The sequence below is a fragment of the Mastacembelus armatus genome, chromosome 5 (assembly GCF_900324485.2).
Source record: "Mastacembelus armatus chromosome 5, fMasArm1.2, whole genome shotgun sequence".
In the NCBI taxonomy this organism is placed as follows: Eukaryota; Metazoa; Chordata; class Actinopteri; order Synbranchiformes; family Mastacembelidae; genus Mastacembelus; species Mastacembelus armatus.
In genome coordinates, this window is record NC_046637.1 from 17,268,459 (window position 1) to 17,285,671 (window position 17,213).

At 39.4% G+C, this 17,213-nt stretch overlaps 1 protein-coding gene across 2 annotated transcripts in view; it reads left to right on the forward strand.

The window, feature by feature from the left end:
• Window positions 1-17,213, forward strand: part of phf2 (PHD finger protein 2) — a 31,605-nt gene that overhangs the window by 4,178 nt on the left and 10,214 nt on the right. For both annotated transcript variants that reach the window (XM_026307785.2, XM_026307786.2), the window contains exons 2-12: window positions 8,505-8,590; window positions 8,738-8,852; window positions 9,221-9,381; window positions 11,144-11,285; window positions 11,382-11,568; window positions 11,750-11,912; window positions 13,245-13,332; window positions 13,676-13,782; window positions 15,194-15,285; window positions 15,376-15,465; window positions 16,802-17,146. In XM_026307785.2, coding sequence (XP_026163570.1) covers window positions 8,505-8,590; window positions 8,738-8,852; window positions 9,221-9,381; window positions 11,144-11,285; window positions 11,382-11,568; window positions 11,750-11,912; window positions 13,245-13,332; window positions 13,676-13,782; window positions 15,194-15,285; window positions 15,376-15,465; window positions 16,802-17,146 — 1,576 coding nt within the window. The remainder of the gene's footprint in view (window positions 1-8,504; window positions 8,591-8,737; window positions 8,853-9,220; window positions 9,382-11,143; window positions 11,286-11,381; window positions 11,569-11,749; window positions 11,913-13,244; window positions 13,333-13,675; window positions 13,783-15,193; window positions 15,286-15,375; window positions 15,466-16,801; window positions 17,147-17,213) is intronic.

Consider the following 17,213-nt stretch of genomic DNA (forward strand, 5'->3'; position numbering starts at 1 on the left):
GAACTCACGTTTTATTAGCGGAACCATGGGGTTCTTTGTCCCCTCACTGAGTAAGACCCTTTGTGCCTGGTTCCTTGCTTGGTCGGACGGCCGACTCTAGGAAGAGTCCTGGTGGGTCCAAACTTCTTCCATTTTACAGTTATTGAGGCCACTGTGCTCCTGGGAACACTCAGAGCTTTAGGAATGGTTTCTACTCTTGTCTTGATTTGTGTCAGTGACAGTTGAATCACAGAGGTCTACACAGACTTCATCAGACTTCATGTTGTGGTTTTTGTCCTGACATGCAGTGTGAACTGTGGCTCCTTATATACACAGGTGTTCTGTCTTTCTAAACTATGTCCAGTCGGTTCAGTTTTACCACAGGTGGACTCCAGTCAAGTTGTAGACACATCTCAAGGAGAATTAGAGCAAACAGGATGCATCTAACCACAGCAAAAAGTTGAAATCTGTTTAAGTTTTTTAAAACCAAATTTATATCAACAATTAAAAACATGTTTTTACTTTGTCATTCTGGGTTATTAAGTGTATTTTGGTGGAAAAAGTTACAATTTTATGTATCCATTCAAATCAATTCAATATGTTTGTATATCATTCAAATCACAATTTCATGAGCAAACACTAAAGAAATGCTCTCTTTAACCAAATCAAAGTAAATCAGCATTTTTACCTGTAGTGGTTTTAAAACAATGAAGTTGTGTATAATGCTTTATACAATATTCAAAAATAACTAAACAGAACAGGAAAAAAAGGAATTTAAACTGAAAAAAACACTAGCAGAACCAGGCTCAGTCTGAGCGACCATCTGTACTACCGGTTGGGGTGAGTAATGGGGCCAGTAACTGGTGGCATATAACATGTGAGGGAGAGGAGAGGAGAGGAGAGGAGAGGAGAGGAGAGGAGAGGAGAGGAGAGGAGAGGGGAGGAGAGGAGAGGGGAGGGGAGGAGAGGAGAGAAACAAATTATAGATATTTTGTATTAAAACTGCCTCACACAGCAAACTTTGTGACAAACATAGTAGTGTTTGAAATTATGAAACTGGAATTAAAACAATGACGTAACCAGCTAACATCTCCCTTTTAAACCATCCTCATTTCCTGTATAGATATATATGGGGAGACAGATGAAGTTCATGTTAAACCTGTTGCCAAATAGTTTGTATAGGCTGATTTGAATTCACTCTCTGAATGTTGATGAGCTGTTTAAATGACAGAAGTGTCTCTGTGGACTGGACGATGAAGAGAAATGTCCCACTTTACCTCAGTTCACTCAACATCCCAACAGAACATCTTAGCTGGGCTAGTTCAATTTACATCATTCAGACCCGCTCAGATCAGTTTAACACAACAGAACAAACAAAACACCAGTTCTGGTTTAAAGACAAATAAACCTTTAAGTGGCGACATTTACCGACCTTATAGACCGTTTCACAGCCAAAACAACCATAGTTTAGTTTTCTCCACCTGTGTGTGTATCCTCTAATGTCTACACTCACAGAAGACTACAAAATGTCTATATTAAAGCATGGGTTCTTTAATATGAAGCATGGTTGTGGACACAGTATCAAATGTTAATCTGGTGATGCTCTGACACAGCCTAGAGTGATCTGTGCACTGCATTCGAGCTAAATGCCAACGTTCAACTGTAAATTGTTTTTCTGAACTGTTCTCAAATCACTTCGTAATTATTCCTTACAATATATGAAACTGACGTTTAGACTGATAACAAGAACTTTTTATCTAGGTAAGAGGTGTTTAGAGCAAGTAGCAAAGATCAGTAAGGATGAAGTGAGGAAGGCGTTGAAGAGGATGAAGAGTGGAAAGGCAGGTGGTCCTGACGACATACCTGTGGAGGTATGGAAGTGTTTAGGAGAGGTGGCAGTAGAGTTTTTGACTGGGCTACAAGATCTTGGAGAGTGAGGATGCCTGAGGAATGGAGGAGAAGTGTACTGGTGCCCATCTTTAAGAACAAGGGAGACATGCAGAGTTGTGGAAACTACAGAGGAATAAAGCTGATGAGTCACACAAATGAAGTTATGGGAAAGAGCAGTGGAGGCTAGACTGAGTTCAGAAGTGAGCATTTGTGAGCAGCAGTATGGTTTCATGCCAAGAAAGAGTACCACAGATGCAATATTTGCTTTGAGAATGCTAATGGAGAAGTACAGAGAAGGCCAGAAGGAGCTGCATTGTGTCTTGGATTGTGTAGAGGTGGAAAAAGCGTATGACAGGGTGCCGAGAGAGGAGCTGTGGTTTTGTATGAGGAAGTCTGGAGTGGCAGAGAAGTATGTTCGAGTGGTTCAGAACATGTATGAGAGCTGTAAGACGGTGGTGAGGTGTGCTGTAGGGGTGACAGAGGAGTTCAGGGTGGAGGTGAGACTGCACCAAGGATCGGCTTTGAGTCCCTTCTTGTTTGATGTGGTGATGGCTGACAGATGAGGTTAGACAGGGATCTCCGTGGACCATGATGTTTTCAGACATCTAATCTGTAGTGAGAGCAGGGAGCAGGTGGAGGAAAATCTATAGAAGTGGAGGTTTGCTCTGGAAAGGAGAGGAATGAAGGTTAGCTGCAGTAAAACAGAATATATGTGTGTAAATGAGAGGGACTCAAGTAGAACGGTGGGGTTACAGGGAGTAGAGGTGAAGAAGGTGGAGGATTTTAAGTACCTAGGGTCAACAGTCCAGAGCAATGGAGAGTGTTGAAAAGAAGTGAAGAGATGTGTGCAAGCAGGTTGGAACAGGTGGCAGAAAGTGTCAGGTGTGATGTGTGACAAAAGAGTATCAGCAAGAATGAAAGGAAAGGTGGACAAGACAGTGGTGAGACAAGCAATGTTGTATGGTTTAGAGACAGTGGCACTGAGAAAAAGACAGGAGACAGAGCTGGAGGTAGCAGAGCTGAAGATGTTGAGGTTCTCTCTGGGAGTGACGAGGATGGATAGAATCAGGAATGAGAACGTCAGAGGGACAGGTCATGTTACATGTTTTGGAGAAAAAGCCAGGGAAGCCAGATTGAGATGGTTTGGACATGTTCAGAGGAGGGACAGTGAATACATTGGTGAAAGGATGCTGAGGTTAGAGCTGCCAGGAAGGAGGCCTAGAGGAAGACCAAAGAGGAGGTTCTTGGATGTAGTGAAGGAGGACATGAGGATAGTTGGTGTGGATGAGGAGGATACAGAGGATAGGGTTAAATGGAGGCAGATAATTCTCTGTGGCGACCCCTGAAGGGAGCAACCGAAAGGAAAAGAAGAAGATGAAGAAGAGGTGTTTTGAGCAGGCATCGTCCGAGTCAATTAACACACCACAAGTTAATCTGTAACACCGGCTGCAGCAGCTCTAATGAACGGCTGCTGAAGCTCTTGATTAACAAAACCGGCATTTTACTCCTTGATCTCCAGACACACAGGACTGCTGGTTGCTGACACACCGGCTCATGAAGCCAGTTAGATTGAGGGTGGGTTAAATAATTGAAAAATTCTTTCAGATACAACTATGCTGTCTGCAGGATAGTGCACACACCAACAGCTGGTTGAGGTTCAGGAGGAGAACCTTTCTGTAGGTTTTCAGATAATGCAACTATTACCTGCAAACATTACCTGAAACATTATCTGATGTAGCCCTGTGATGGATTGGTGACCTAACCAGGGTGTATCCCTGCCTTTCACCAAAAGAGAGCTGGGATAGGCTCCAGTGGATCCATAGGATCCATGTGACCCTAGTTAGGAATAACCAGGTATAGATAATGAATGGATTAATTATCTGATGTACGGTATATCACATAACCTTGGTGAAAATAAGGGCTTTTACTTACAATACATATATAGGATATACCTGTATTTTACTTTACTATTTCCATTTTTCTCACTATACAAGCCAGTCCCTGGTGTTATTTTTCCACCTCAGTCCAGTCTGTGACTCACCTCAATTGACTATCATATGCAATATTTGCATACATACCCACAGTGCATGTGGTGACATTTGGTTCAGAGCAGAAGTACATAAATCAGTTGCACAAGTACATGAAGTAATAACAGTTATGGCATGATTTTATATGTATGTTACATTCTATAATGACATGCTAGCCAAACAAATCAACTACAGTGTGTCCCTTTCCTATATGCAAATCCTGTTTCTCAGAAGCTTTAATAAATCTGTCTTGACTTGACTTGGAGATCAGGAAACCAGACTGTTAGTGGATTAGCTCTAGGCTTTCACCACAGCTGATATCCTCTTTTTCACCTACTGCATTCCCCTTATTTCTTTTGTCACAGCATAACACCATCTTGCCATGTAGTTTTAGCTTAATTTGCTGATACCTGTTGAAGTTTTGGTTTTTTGTACGATTTTAGAAATGGTTCACGTGACGTATTGGACTCCAGAGACTTGGCAGCAGTGACTTTGAACAGCTGACTATTGTACACATCAGAATAGTATTGATCCTGATACATGTTGATACATGTTGTTGTTTTGATTACTGATAAGTCATTTCCCTGATGTGCCTGAACCACGGTGTTTGTTTGTGTAAACTGACTTGTTTCTCAAACCACAGCTTATTAAATTATGGACATGGCTGGTGACGTAACCAGCTGGATGCACTCTGGATGCTGAATCCTCCAGTTTGTTTCCCCTCACAATCAGATATTGTTTAGCATGTAACATCAAATTTCTTCCCTTGAGTTGTCACAATATCTACAGTATCTCCTTTTTTTAGCAACTGTGGTTTAATTGCAACCCAGTGTTGTGTTCATGTATGTTCAGACATCCATTCATCAATCCATTATCTGCCACTTACCCTGGAACATCCAGGGTTGCAGGGGGTTGGAGCCCAACAAAGCTAACATTGAGTAAGGGAGGGTACACCCAGGACAGAGCATCAGTCTATCACAGGGATACATAGAGACAGATAAACACTCACATTCACATTCATACCTACAGGCAATTTACAGTAACCAATCAACCTGCATGTGTTTAGACTGGTGGGGGGAAGCTGGAATATTCAGAGAAAACACATGCAGGCAAAGGGAGAAGATGGAAACTTCACACAGAAGGCCGGAACCTTCTTACTGTGAGGCAATACTGCTCGTTCAGATGTACATCAAATTATTTAGGTTTTTTCAGGATGTCCCTGGAGCTATTACACCGCTGTCCATTTATGTTCATTTTTATCATGTTAGCATCCATTTAGTTTTATTTTTCATTGTTTATATCCAATCATTTTTTAATATTATTATATATATAATTTGCTTAGTTTGTCCAGATGGTGAACACAGTGTGTGTGTAATAGTGACCTAACATCTTTTATTCCTTGGCTAGTTGCTGGTAGCAATGATAGAATGGACAGACTGGTAATGAAGTCTCATAGATATAGCAAAAGCAGTAACAGTCGTACAATCCCAAGTTTACAACAAACAGTGAATACTTGTCATTCTTTTGTTTTTTTTTTTGTTATTTTATTTTGACTTTGAATTTGTTTAGGCCGCACGGTGGCTTAGGTGTTAGCACTGTTACCTCAACGCAAAAAGGTCCTGGGTTCGTAAACCGGCAGGGACCTTTCTGTGTGGCAATGTTCTCCCCGTGCTTGCATAGGTTTTCTCCGTGTACTCTGGTTTCCTCCACCAGTCCAAAAACATGTATGTCAGGTTAATTGGTGAATTGCCCACTTGGTGAGTGTGTGAGGTTGTTTGTCTGTATGTGGCCCTGTGATGGACTGGTGACCTGTCCAGGGTGTATCCCTGCCTTTCACCCAAAGAGAGCTGGGATAGACTCCAGCAGATCCCTGTGACCCTAATTAGGAATAAGCAGGTATTGATAATGGATGGATGGATGAATTTCTTTAGTACAGAACTCCAAATCTCTGTAAACTAACAAATAACCACAAAACCACATCCCAGCAGGTGCCACAAGTATTTGGTAGCAAGTGATAGTGCCTGAAAAAAATTGATACATAATCTATACATAATAGATAGAGAGGGTCTAGTGAAAAGCTTGGAGCTTGTACTGTAATATGCAGTAACAAAGCCATACTGATGAACACCAAGAGATTTTCCTTTTTAAAGGCATCAAAATCAAAGCAGCAAAGCAGAGGTGTCCTGACTTTTAGCCCCATGTATGGATTAAACCGCTGAATGCAACACGTCCCATAAAGCCCCTCACTGGTGTTTTCATTAAAGCTACTCACCTGGTAATTGGTGTTAGGAAATAATTTAAAAAAATTTGGGGGTAAAATTTTAGCATTCTTGACATTATAATCACCACTGTCATAACAGTGAACTTTTATTTAAATTTCACACTACTGTAAGGAAGAGTCTTAGATACAACACAGCAGATTCAAATTAAGGTAATGTTTAAACTACCTTCCTACTGCATTCTTTAGTGTAATTACTTTAGTTGGCAGCAGAGACGCTACACACGAGTTCCATAACATCATTTCCAACATACTGGGCACATTCAAATTCATTTCTCTTGCACCCCACCCGGGACAGTAAAGGTTGAAGTCAGGTTCAGAACCGTTGCACTTTAGCTCATAAACACCTGGCCCAGGTTTAAAAATAAATCCGAAACTGGCACAGCAATAATGTAGAGAAGTTAAAATCAAGGAGATTTGATCCCATGATGTGTGTTTAGTCTCAGTTAGAAACGTAGCAGCAGAATACATCTGAAGCTGTGCTGCAGCTTTGCTGTTGTCAAGGTGAGCTGTTTATATAATGCTCAGTGTTGCAGAAAGATTAAACCAGACTCAGGCCTACTGCTAAGTTGCTAAGTACATTTACTAAGATTCACTAGTTGCAACACACTTGTTAATGCTTTTGATCTGAAAAGTTCTGCTATTTAGAAAACAAAACAAAACAACAGCAAAAAAAAAAACACTCACTAAATACTTTGGTGCAGGACTAAGAGTGTCTAAACATCTGGGTTTGCTTGCACATCTCACATTTAGAACAAAGTGTAAGAGTTCTCCAAGCCACCCTGTTAATGATGTCATGAACAGGCATTTCCACCCACTCTTGCATTTGCCCTGAGTGAAAGGGCGGGAGGCTGTGTAGTAAAGCTGTGGAGTTCCCAGGGGAATAAAGAAAACATTCTGGGAAACTCCCTCTTCATTGACTTTGGAAGCAGCGGCTCCAAATGGGAGGAATCTGCTTGTGCAGGAGCCCAAGACAGCTGCTGCGAGCTGGGAACTCACTGTCGTGCCATCATGTTTTCAAATCAGTTCAGTAGATGTTTTACTGTTTTTAGCACTTCTCTGCAATCTGTTGTTTTTTGATGAAACCCTTGAATGAAGAACTACACTCTTGAGCCTCAAGTCTCAAAGTCCCAAAAAGTTTTATGAGAAATAAACTATAGTAAAACATTCTTTCTAGTTTCACTACAAAAATTGAAAGTCAAATGTAGAAATGATTAGTATTTGAAAGGCAAACTGATGCTAATTCAACCATGACTTCCTTTCACAGCAGCCGTGCTATAAACCACAGGGCCAAAGTGTAGAACGCAGATCCAGTTAATCCCTACGGACCTTGTACAAGGGCCAGTCCATACTATAAATAAGATTAAGTTTAATTTATTTAATTAGCACATTGAAGTGTGGGAATTAAAAAAGGTTTTGGTTGTAGGATCTTTGACTTCTTGACGGGATACACTGATGCAACAGTTCAAATAAATAAGAAGGTGCAAGATTGTGCAGAGATTTAAAAACAATTAAGATTTTAAATATATTCTAAATCGAACAGGCAACCAATGAAGAGCCTCCAAGAGAGCAAATGACTTTTGACTAGCATACAAAGTTGTCAAATGCTGTTTTGTAAAATACGAGGACTTAACACTTCCGAAACGACACTCCCAAGTTTTGTGTGTCTGTTTAGGTGAGCCACACTTTCCAGCATCCTCGGCCTGAGGAGGTAATGAGCAGTTTTTACATGGATATTTATAGTCTGGTGTATGTACTATCTAGTCCTCCATTCGTTTGCCTCTTTTCTTTGCAAGGTGCTGTAAATATATATGAAAGCATGTTGCCCCGTTGCTGTCTTTCACTATGGCACAGCTGTCAAAAGGACTGTTCCATTCTACATAACACAAACGTTGGCAGGGTAGTTTTGTGTTTTAGGTTTAAATATGTTTTTCCTTCCAGACAACCACTCTGTTTGCAGCTATGCAGATTTATGTCACTGCAAACTGGGTATCTTGGATTGGCAAATTACTGGTCACTACTGGTCGCTACTTGATTTTCTGATATTTCATTGAAACATTTTAGTGATGAATCAATGTATTCACAAAATAAATTGGTGATTGAAAAATCATTACCTGCAGCAGTGGTCAAATGACAAAATGTAACACTAGGCCTGAAGTCACTGTGACTGATTATGAAATTCAGCCAGGTTTTACATCTCTTTCATGCAAGTTGACTGTTCCACTGTGGTGATGTACAAGGGAGGCAAAAGACAACACATTCATTCAAACTGCTTTGGGAAATGGGTGACATTAACCAAACATTACAACATGTTAACCTTCTTGTTTTAGCTGTGTTGGGGTGGATGAAGATGATGCTCCAGATATTGACATATATCACTGTCCAAACTGTGAGAAGACCCATGGCAAATCCACATGTACGTAGAAATACTATACTCTTTCTGCCAGATACAACGTTCTAAAAGCAGATCAAAATTAATGAATGTAAAACTATAGTAATTGCTCAAGCAATTCCCTGTAGTGTAGGCCTGTGTTCTGAATGTTTTTTTCCTTCTGATCTTCAGTGAAAAAGAAAAAGAACTGGAGCAAACATGACACGGGGCAAAGCACAGATATCAAAGCTGTTCAGAACGGCAGTCAGGTTTTCATAAAGGAACTTCGCAGCAGGACGTTTCCAAGGTAATGTTATTACACATTTTAGTTTCTATGTTCTACTTATTATTGAGCTGCACAATTTTCAACACTACAAACTGGCCAATATTGTGAGACACAGAGGTAACTATTAAAAATCCTCTGTATATACTGTAATTACCTTTAAGTTTAATTATGATCGAATTAAATGATTCGTCATATTGATTATGTCATTAAGGATTCTTAATGAAATGTTCTTTTAACTTTATTAACACTAGAGGGCACTGTCTTATAGCTTTTCAAGATCTGCTTTGAGTTAGCAGATCTGATTTGATTTATTTCAGGACAAGCTAGTGAAATACTTTAGCACACATGTATTACAGTAGTGTCTGGTTTTCATGGTGTGTGGGGCACAGTGCTGATGATGTGGTGGTGAAGCTGAGTGGCAGTCAGCTGACTATGGATTACTTGGAGGAGAACGGCTTCAATGAACCAATCCTGGTTCCAAAGAAAGATGGGTTGGCCATGTCCATGCCTGCTCCCACCTTCTACATCAGTGATGTGGAGAACAACGTTGGTAAGGAGTGCACTGTTGCTGACATTACATCTGATAAAGTACTACTGTTCCTACTACTGCTTATACTACAACTACTTTCATAACTATTACTACTGCTTCTGGACTACTGCAGCTGTTAGCAGTCTATAGCTTCTCCTACTACTATTTTTTCTGCTACTACTACTACTACAACCTAAGGGTGTGACATCACTGCTTCTGTTGTACTAGTGCAGCTCTTACTTTGTTGCAGTAGCTACTGTTTCTACTACTACTGCAACAGTAGTTACAGCTACTGTAACTACTACTATAACTCCTTCAATAACAACTACCACTGCAGCTGCTACTGGTGCAGTACCAGTAGTGTTGGTACTACTGTTGCAACTATCCCTTTAACTGCAACTGTACTATAATTGTTATTAATGGTGTTACTAGGAGACAAGCAACTTTACTTTATATATCACATTTCATACCAGGTGGAAGCACAATGTGCTTCACTTACAATGTGCTGCCAGGGCAACTGCAGCTACAAACAATGTAAATAATATACAAAGTGAACGACCAGACACGCATAACCTCCTAACATCAGAAGATGTAAGGTGCAGCAGTTTTGCTGGTTTTTGGGGAGAAATTGGGAACAACCTGACCTGCTCCAGAGTTCCTGCTATTACCACTTTAACAAATACTACTACTGCTACGGTATTACTTCTTCTACAACAGCTAGTAAATATTACTATAAGGGAGGGAACGTAAGATTGTTTTTGACAAATTATTCCAACAGATTAGGGCCCGTGCCAACTAACCTGGCGTTCCCTTGATATCAGCAGCCCAGCTGTGAATACTGATAACTATTATAACTATAACTATATATACTGATAGCTATTAACTGTACTGCAAAAACTTCTAGTCCTACTACTACTGTGATTACAACTAGTACCTTTACTATGATTGCTGTATTTACTACTTCTGCTGCTGCTAATGCAGTACAATTTGATATACAACTACCACTATTACTACTGTTACTAGAAATATTATGTCTAATATTATTAATGTTACTGCCATTGTTACCATTGATCTACTATTGTATTGTACTACAATTGTACTAGTGGTATTACTATTATTATTACTGCTATTTGCTGTAAAAAAAAAAAACTACTACTAATACTGGTGCACCTACTATTAATGTTTCTGGAATGATTAAAACTATCGCTGCTACTGGCAGTGTTAGGGTTAGTACTGTTTTGATACTGTTTTGTTTTGATTTTGAAAATGACCTTAGGATTGCAGTGCTAAAAACAGCACTGTTTCTACAGCTACAGCTGTTTTTACTACTATTTTAGCATCTAAATTCAGCAGCCAAGAACAATCCGAAAGGGAACAATAAGTATAGGTAATGATGAGCTACAAAAGCTGCTAGTATGGTTTGTATATAATGTCTGTGCGCATCCTGTGTGTCTTTATTAAAAGTAAAGGCAACCCAATTAAATTATACAGCATCTAATACAGTATCTGTGTTTTACTTGGTGATCTGCTGTGCATTTTAAGCCCCACAAGAACCACAAGATAAATGTACTATACTACTTGCATCTCAGTAGGGGGCGCTTCTGTTCTTTATTCCCTCCAGTGCTCTGGTTCTCAGTGACGAGCTTATTTATTGGATATCAAAAGTGCACTGCGACAGACGCATTTTGTTAAACAGCATTCTGTCTGAAGAAAATGTTTAGCCTAAATGTGGTTAGTTCATCTTGTTTTATAATATCTTCTGCATCCTCTGTTACTGTCTAAGGTCCTGATGTTGGTGTGGACGTCGTTGATGTCACCAAACAGACAGACAGCAAGATGAAGCTGAAAGAGTTTGTCGATTACTACTACAGCACAAATAGAAAGAAAGTGTTAAACGTCATCAACCTGGAGTTCTCTGACACAAGGTTCGAAGAGAAGCTTCTAAAGGGAGAGTTGGCTTACAAAAACACCAGTCTGGAAAACTCATGGTATCCATTTCTTTTTCTGTTTTTCTGGGACAGGATGAACAGTATAGTGGAGAGTCCACAGATTGTGCGGCGGCTGTCTTGGGTAGAAAACTACTGGCCTGATGACGCTCTCCTTGGGAAGCCAAAAGTCACCAAATACTGTCTTATATGTGTCAAAGACAGCTACACAGACTTCCACATTGAGTGTGGTGGTGCCTCGGTCTGGTACCATGTCCTAAAGGTCTGTCACACTAATCACTTACAATAAAAAAAACAACAGTGGTATCTGCCTCTGATATGATGAGACAACTGTGTACGCTAGTTTTATTGTATCCTGAATTGAATCTTAAGAGTACATATAGAACATCTTACATCTTTGACAATGATGATGTCAGGAAATCTCACTGTGTTTGGTTTTACAGGGAGAAAAGATCTTCTTCCTCATTAAGCCCACGTCTGCCAACCTTTCTCTGTACGAGCGCTGGAGGTCATCGTCCAATCACAGTGAAATGTTCTTTGCTGACCAAGTGGACAAGTGTTACAAATGCACGCTGAAGCAAGGCCAGACTCTGTTCATCCCTTCAGGTCAGAACTACAGTCAGGTCATGAATGCAATTGATCATATAATTGTGTGTGTATGTCTACCAGTTTTTAGGTTTTGATATTTGACTAATCTTGACATTCTTTTTTCAAAATGTTCTCTGATTCAAGCGTCTAATATGTGGGGATATGGTACTTTTCAGTTTTCTATAGCCCAAGTTTTCTATTATTATATTTAATTAAACATTTTTGGATCTTACCTGTCCAGGGTGTACCCCTGCCTTCCATCCAAAAGAGAGCTGGGATAGGCTCCAAAGAATAAGCGGGTATAGATAATGGATGGATGGATGGATATTTGGATCTTAGGCTGTTGTTTGGTCAAATAAATAAATTTAAAGGTGTCACCTTGTAATGTTTTGTCACTGTTTTCTGAACTGTTATTACCTAAACAATTCGTTCACATTCATTAAATAAATGAATCCTCATATAAAAGACATTTCATTTCTAGCTTTATATCTACAAAAATTTGGTGTTTTTTTTTATTCAGTGACACTAAGTGTAAATGAATTTGGATTAATGAGGTTAACAATAAGGATGAATAATATCATCTCTCACATGTTCTTCAAGATGGATTCAATAACCAATAAGAGGAATCTGTTTTAGCTAATCCAGTAAATATACACCTGACAGACTAAACAAATCAAAGCACTTTATTTTGCTGGTGCACACTCATATAAAAATACATAAAAAAGATTGCCATGAGTATGTGCTTTTCATTGATGTACATTACAGCATTTCCCACAATGGCCTACTACATAGTATTGGGAAAGATACCATGGAATAGATGATATAGAATCTCTGATGGGGGATACATTTATCATTATATCACTGTATATATTTTATTTTTATTTTTTTGGGAGTGAGAGTGGGGGTGCATTAGTCACCCAGTCCATTTTTACCTTCTTCTAAAGCACTTTGAATTTCATTTGACTGTCAAAGGTGCCAAATAAATAAAGTTTAATTTATTATACCAATTCCTATTGTACATCCTGATTTGTAGTCATCTTACTTCATAAATCCACAGACAAGCTTCTGTGTGCTGCAGAGTACATAAATCAAACAAATAAAAAAAGTACAATTTTATCAAGGAATGTTAGAAGAAACCCTGTGACCCTGGCTTTCAGGAAAAAGCGGGTATAGAAAATGGATGGATGGATGGATGTTAGAAGAAAGTAATGAAAAATAATGGTATAAAGTAAAGTAGTGGATTAGGCTAGGACTTTAACTAAAAGTTGCTAAAATTAATAATTATTTTTCTTTAATCCTTTGCTCTTTATTGTTTTTTTTTTTCTTGATTGATGTCTGATGTCTCCTCAGGCTGGATCAATGCAATACTGACCCCAGTTGACTGCCTGGCATTCGCTGGACACTTTCTTCACAACCTGAGTGTGGAGATGCAGATGAGGTTCGGACCCAGTTTTTATTACGCGCACACTCATTCTGCATTGTTGTCACTGGGTTTGGTAATCTGCTCTTTTTCTGTATTTATTGCTGTGATCCACCATCCCTCCTGCAGACCGTTATGTCCTAATTTGGAGGGATTTACTGTGACTTGTAGGCCTTGCCTTACTCAGTAGTTTCCAGTGAGACCTCGGTTAAGGACTTGTTTTTAGCTCCAAATTCCACCAATCTGTTTATGAATTCTCCACATTTGGAAATACCTTGTGAATTGCATAGTTTGTTGCAATAAACCTGTTGGTAATACATGACAATGTTTAGCTGAAACCTTCTTGGTTTATTCTCCTCAGAGCTTATGAAATCGAGAAGCGGCTAAAGGTCAAAACTCTCACCCCCTTTCCTAACTTTGAGACAGCGTGCTGGTATGTGGGACGACATCTCCTCGAGCGATTCAAAGGTGAGCTTAATGCATTTATGGATTTAACTTCTGCTCCAATATGTGGTATATTAACGTAAACTTACATCCTCATTTAACTCGTCATTTTTCCAGAAGAATCTATGAAAGTGGAGAAAACAAACACTGTCAGAAATGCCTCTTTCTGACTCGTACATTCAGTGTATGGCTGCCTGTCTGCTGCACAGATGAGGAGCTGGATCCTCTAATATTATTTCAGTCATTAAATCGGTGGATTGCTGAGTTCATAGATGATTAGCTTCAAAAGATTTGGCCCAACTAGAATCACTTGCTCCATTACAAGCCTGTGTTTAAACTCCCCTCCGCTGGCTTGGGCCACTTGTTTATGTTTCCACCATTTTATGTGTGTGTGTGTGTGTTAAAGCCAGGTTGCTGTTGTGTGCGGCACATACTACTTGAAATGACCAAGACCTTGCCAGGAATATATCATTATACTTTTTAACATCAAGGTCATCTTTTTCAGTTCAGGAAAGTGACTCACGTCACTGCTGCTGCTTTTATGTGTTGAGCTCATTAATAATTTCCTGTTTTGGCTGTAAATCACCATCGAATCAAAAAGGAAATCTTCATTAAAACTAAGTTTGCATAATTTCGCATAAATCAGTGCTGCTCTCATGCAAAAGTTTAAACTAAAATAGCTGAACACAGCAAGTCCATTTTGGAGGGACAGACCCAGGAAATCACTTACTTTATTTTTGGTTTATTTAAAGAATCTACTCTCAGTGTGTTTACAATATTATTCCATTGCAGATATATTGTTATCTGCATATTTGTCAACTCAAATAAAAACGTTAAGGGCAGAAGAAATGTTTGAATGTCAGTTACGTAGTTTCTCCAACAGAGGGCACTGACACTTTCTTTAGTTTTAAAAATTATTTTGTTTATTTGTGCTGCAATATAATGCTTTAAATAAATGTTATTTCAGTGTACTGCTGAAAGAGAAAATGAAGAAAAGGACTGTTTGTTATCAGTCATAGATGCAACCACATTTGACATCTTAGCAGATGCATGTTGACCCAGAGTCTGCACGCAGGTTTATGTTGCTGGTGTTCCTCAGTAACTTTCACTCGTCATTTGGGATTCAACTCTGGGAAAGTTAGGTATCAAGACAGTTTGTCTAAACAGCCAGTCACACTGTTGACAGAGTCCTTCTCCTGTTCACAGATGAGTGCAATAACTTCATGCGGTGTCTCTTTAGAACAAAACAGAATGAAGTGTCAGCTCATTTGTTCAGATGTTTGTGAGAGGGTTATTCAGTTACGTCCTGTAAATCTCTGCTGCACTAAAAATGTATACTGTAAACTTTGTTTTTCTTTTTTTTTTTAAGTTAATGGCCTTGACTTTAAAGGCTATGATTCATTCAATGATAACATTTGCATTTCTTCTTGTGTAGGTTTACATAAAGCAAATAAGCAACCAGCTCCATACCTAATACATGGTGCCAAAATCATCAATGGAGCCTTCAGAGCTTGGACCAAAAAACAGGTACAGACATGTCAGGATAAGTATCTAGTGTCAGTTGTTCATCTAATGTTACAAAAGTGAATACAGTTGAGTTTGTTTTTCACCTTACAGGCCCTTTTGGAACATGAAGATGAGCTTCCAGAGAACATGAAACCATCACAGCTAATTAAGGATCTTGCCAAAGAGATCAGACTGTCAGAGGTAGTTTGAATTTATTTAAGGTTAAGTGTAATATGACCAGCCAGATACTAACAGTTCCACCAAGAAGTTTTATATGTTGGCAGCCCCAGGTGGGAGTGAAAGATGCAGGTTGCAGCTTTTATGTCAAAGTGGTGACACTGTTTGACTGCACAATCTCAGAGTCTCTGTGCAAAAATATCACATGGTCAAATTCCTATGAAATTCACCATCCTGAAGATTGTCCCTAACTGATCTTGTTTTCAGAGGTCGAAGTCTTTCCTTTTTGGACACTGCATGAACTCTGTTTCACTGACTTGAATGTCAGATTTGTACAGAAAATACCATCTAACATTGTGAATATTCATGAGCCCCAGAGAATGAACCTTATTTTTATAATCCCATTGCCTTTCATCACCTGTCACCCACTGAAAACACTTCAGAGCTTTAACTTTTGTACTTTTTTTTTGCTCAAGATGAAAAAGTAGCAGTACCATTAATTGCATCTATGTGAAAAAGTAATAAGTGAAATAAAACATTCTGTATGACAGCCACAGAGAAAGCACAGTGTTAAAGTCCTACAAACATAATTTCATTCTTTTGTAAGCATACTTGCATCAAAAGTTAACACTTTCATTTTAGCAAGGTGTAAAAATTATATAAAAAATTATAAACTAGCTAGCAATAATGTCAATAATGTCAGTATTATGTAATTTTATGCCAGTCAAGTTACAGTACAGTTACTCCAATGCTGAGGTGAGTTTATTAAAACCCTGCTAAATGTTTTTTTTTTTTTTTTTTGTATTTGTTTGGCAGCATGGTGGTTTAGTGGTTACCACTGATGCCTAACAGCAAGAAGGGCCTTGTTTTGCAAGCAGCAGGTCTTTCTGTTTGGAGTTTGCATGTTCTCCCCGTGCTTGCATGGGTTTTCTCTGGGTATTCTGGTTTCCTCCTTCAGTCCAAAAACATGCATGTTAGGTGGATTGGTGACTCTAAATTGCCCAGAGGAGTGAATGTAAGTGTGTTTGTCTCTATGTGGCCCTATGATGGACTGATGACCTGTCCAGGGTGTACCCTTGCCTTTCACCCAAAGAGAGCTGGGATAGGCTCCATCAGATCCCCATGACAGTTACATGTCTGTAACTACTAGGAATAAGCAGGTATAGATAATGGATGGATGGATGGATGGATGGATGTTCTGAATTTGTTTGAAGCCCTGTGGACTATTTAACTATTTAATTATCAAGATTTTTTTCATCTTTTCAGTATATGTTCAGTGCAGCTGTACTTGTCAGGCTGACACTTAAATGCTGATTACAAAATTATAATGCAGGTCACAGTTCCCTGCTTTTATTCCTAGAATGCAACAAAAGCCATTAAGAGTGAGCCCAGTATTAAGATGCCAGTGGAGGAACCGCCATCCACCCACTCAGAGCCTGAAGATCCTGTCTCCCCAGCCCACGTCCCCTCACCCAGCAGAGAGAAAGCCAAGAAGAAAGCTCCTAAACCTCCCAAGCCTCCCAAACCTCCAAAGATGCCCAAGGCTCCCAAGCCTCCGAAGGTGCCGAAGGTCAAGGAAGGAGGAAAGAAGAAAGCGAAGAAAGCAAAAGAGTCATCGCCACCTCCTAAACCCTCCAGCTTTGCAGCTCTTGAGTCCCATGCGAAGGACATTTTGAGTAAAATGGAGCAGCCAAAAAAGATGAAGGTGAGCAGACAGTAATGTTGGCAAACAATTATACTCTGGAATTACATCCTTTATATCCTTCTCCCTA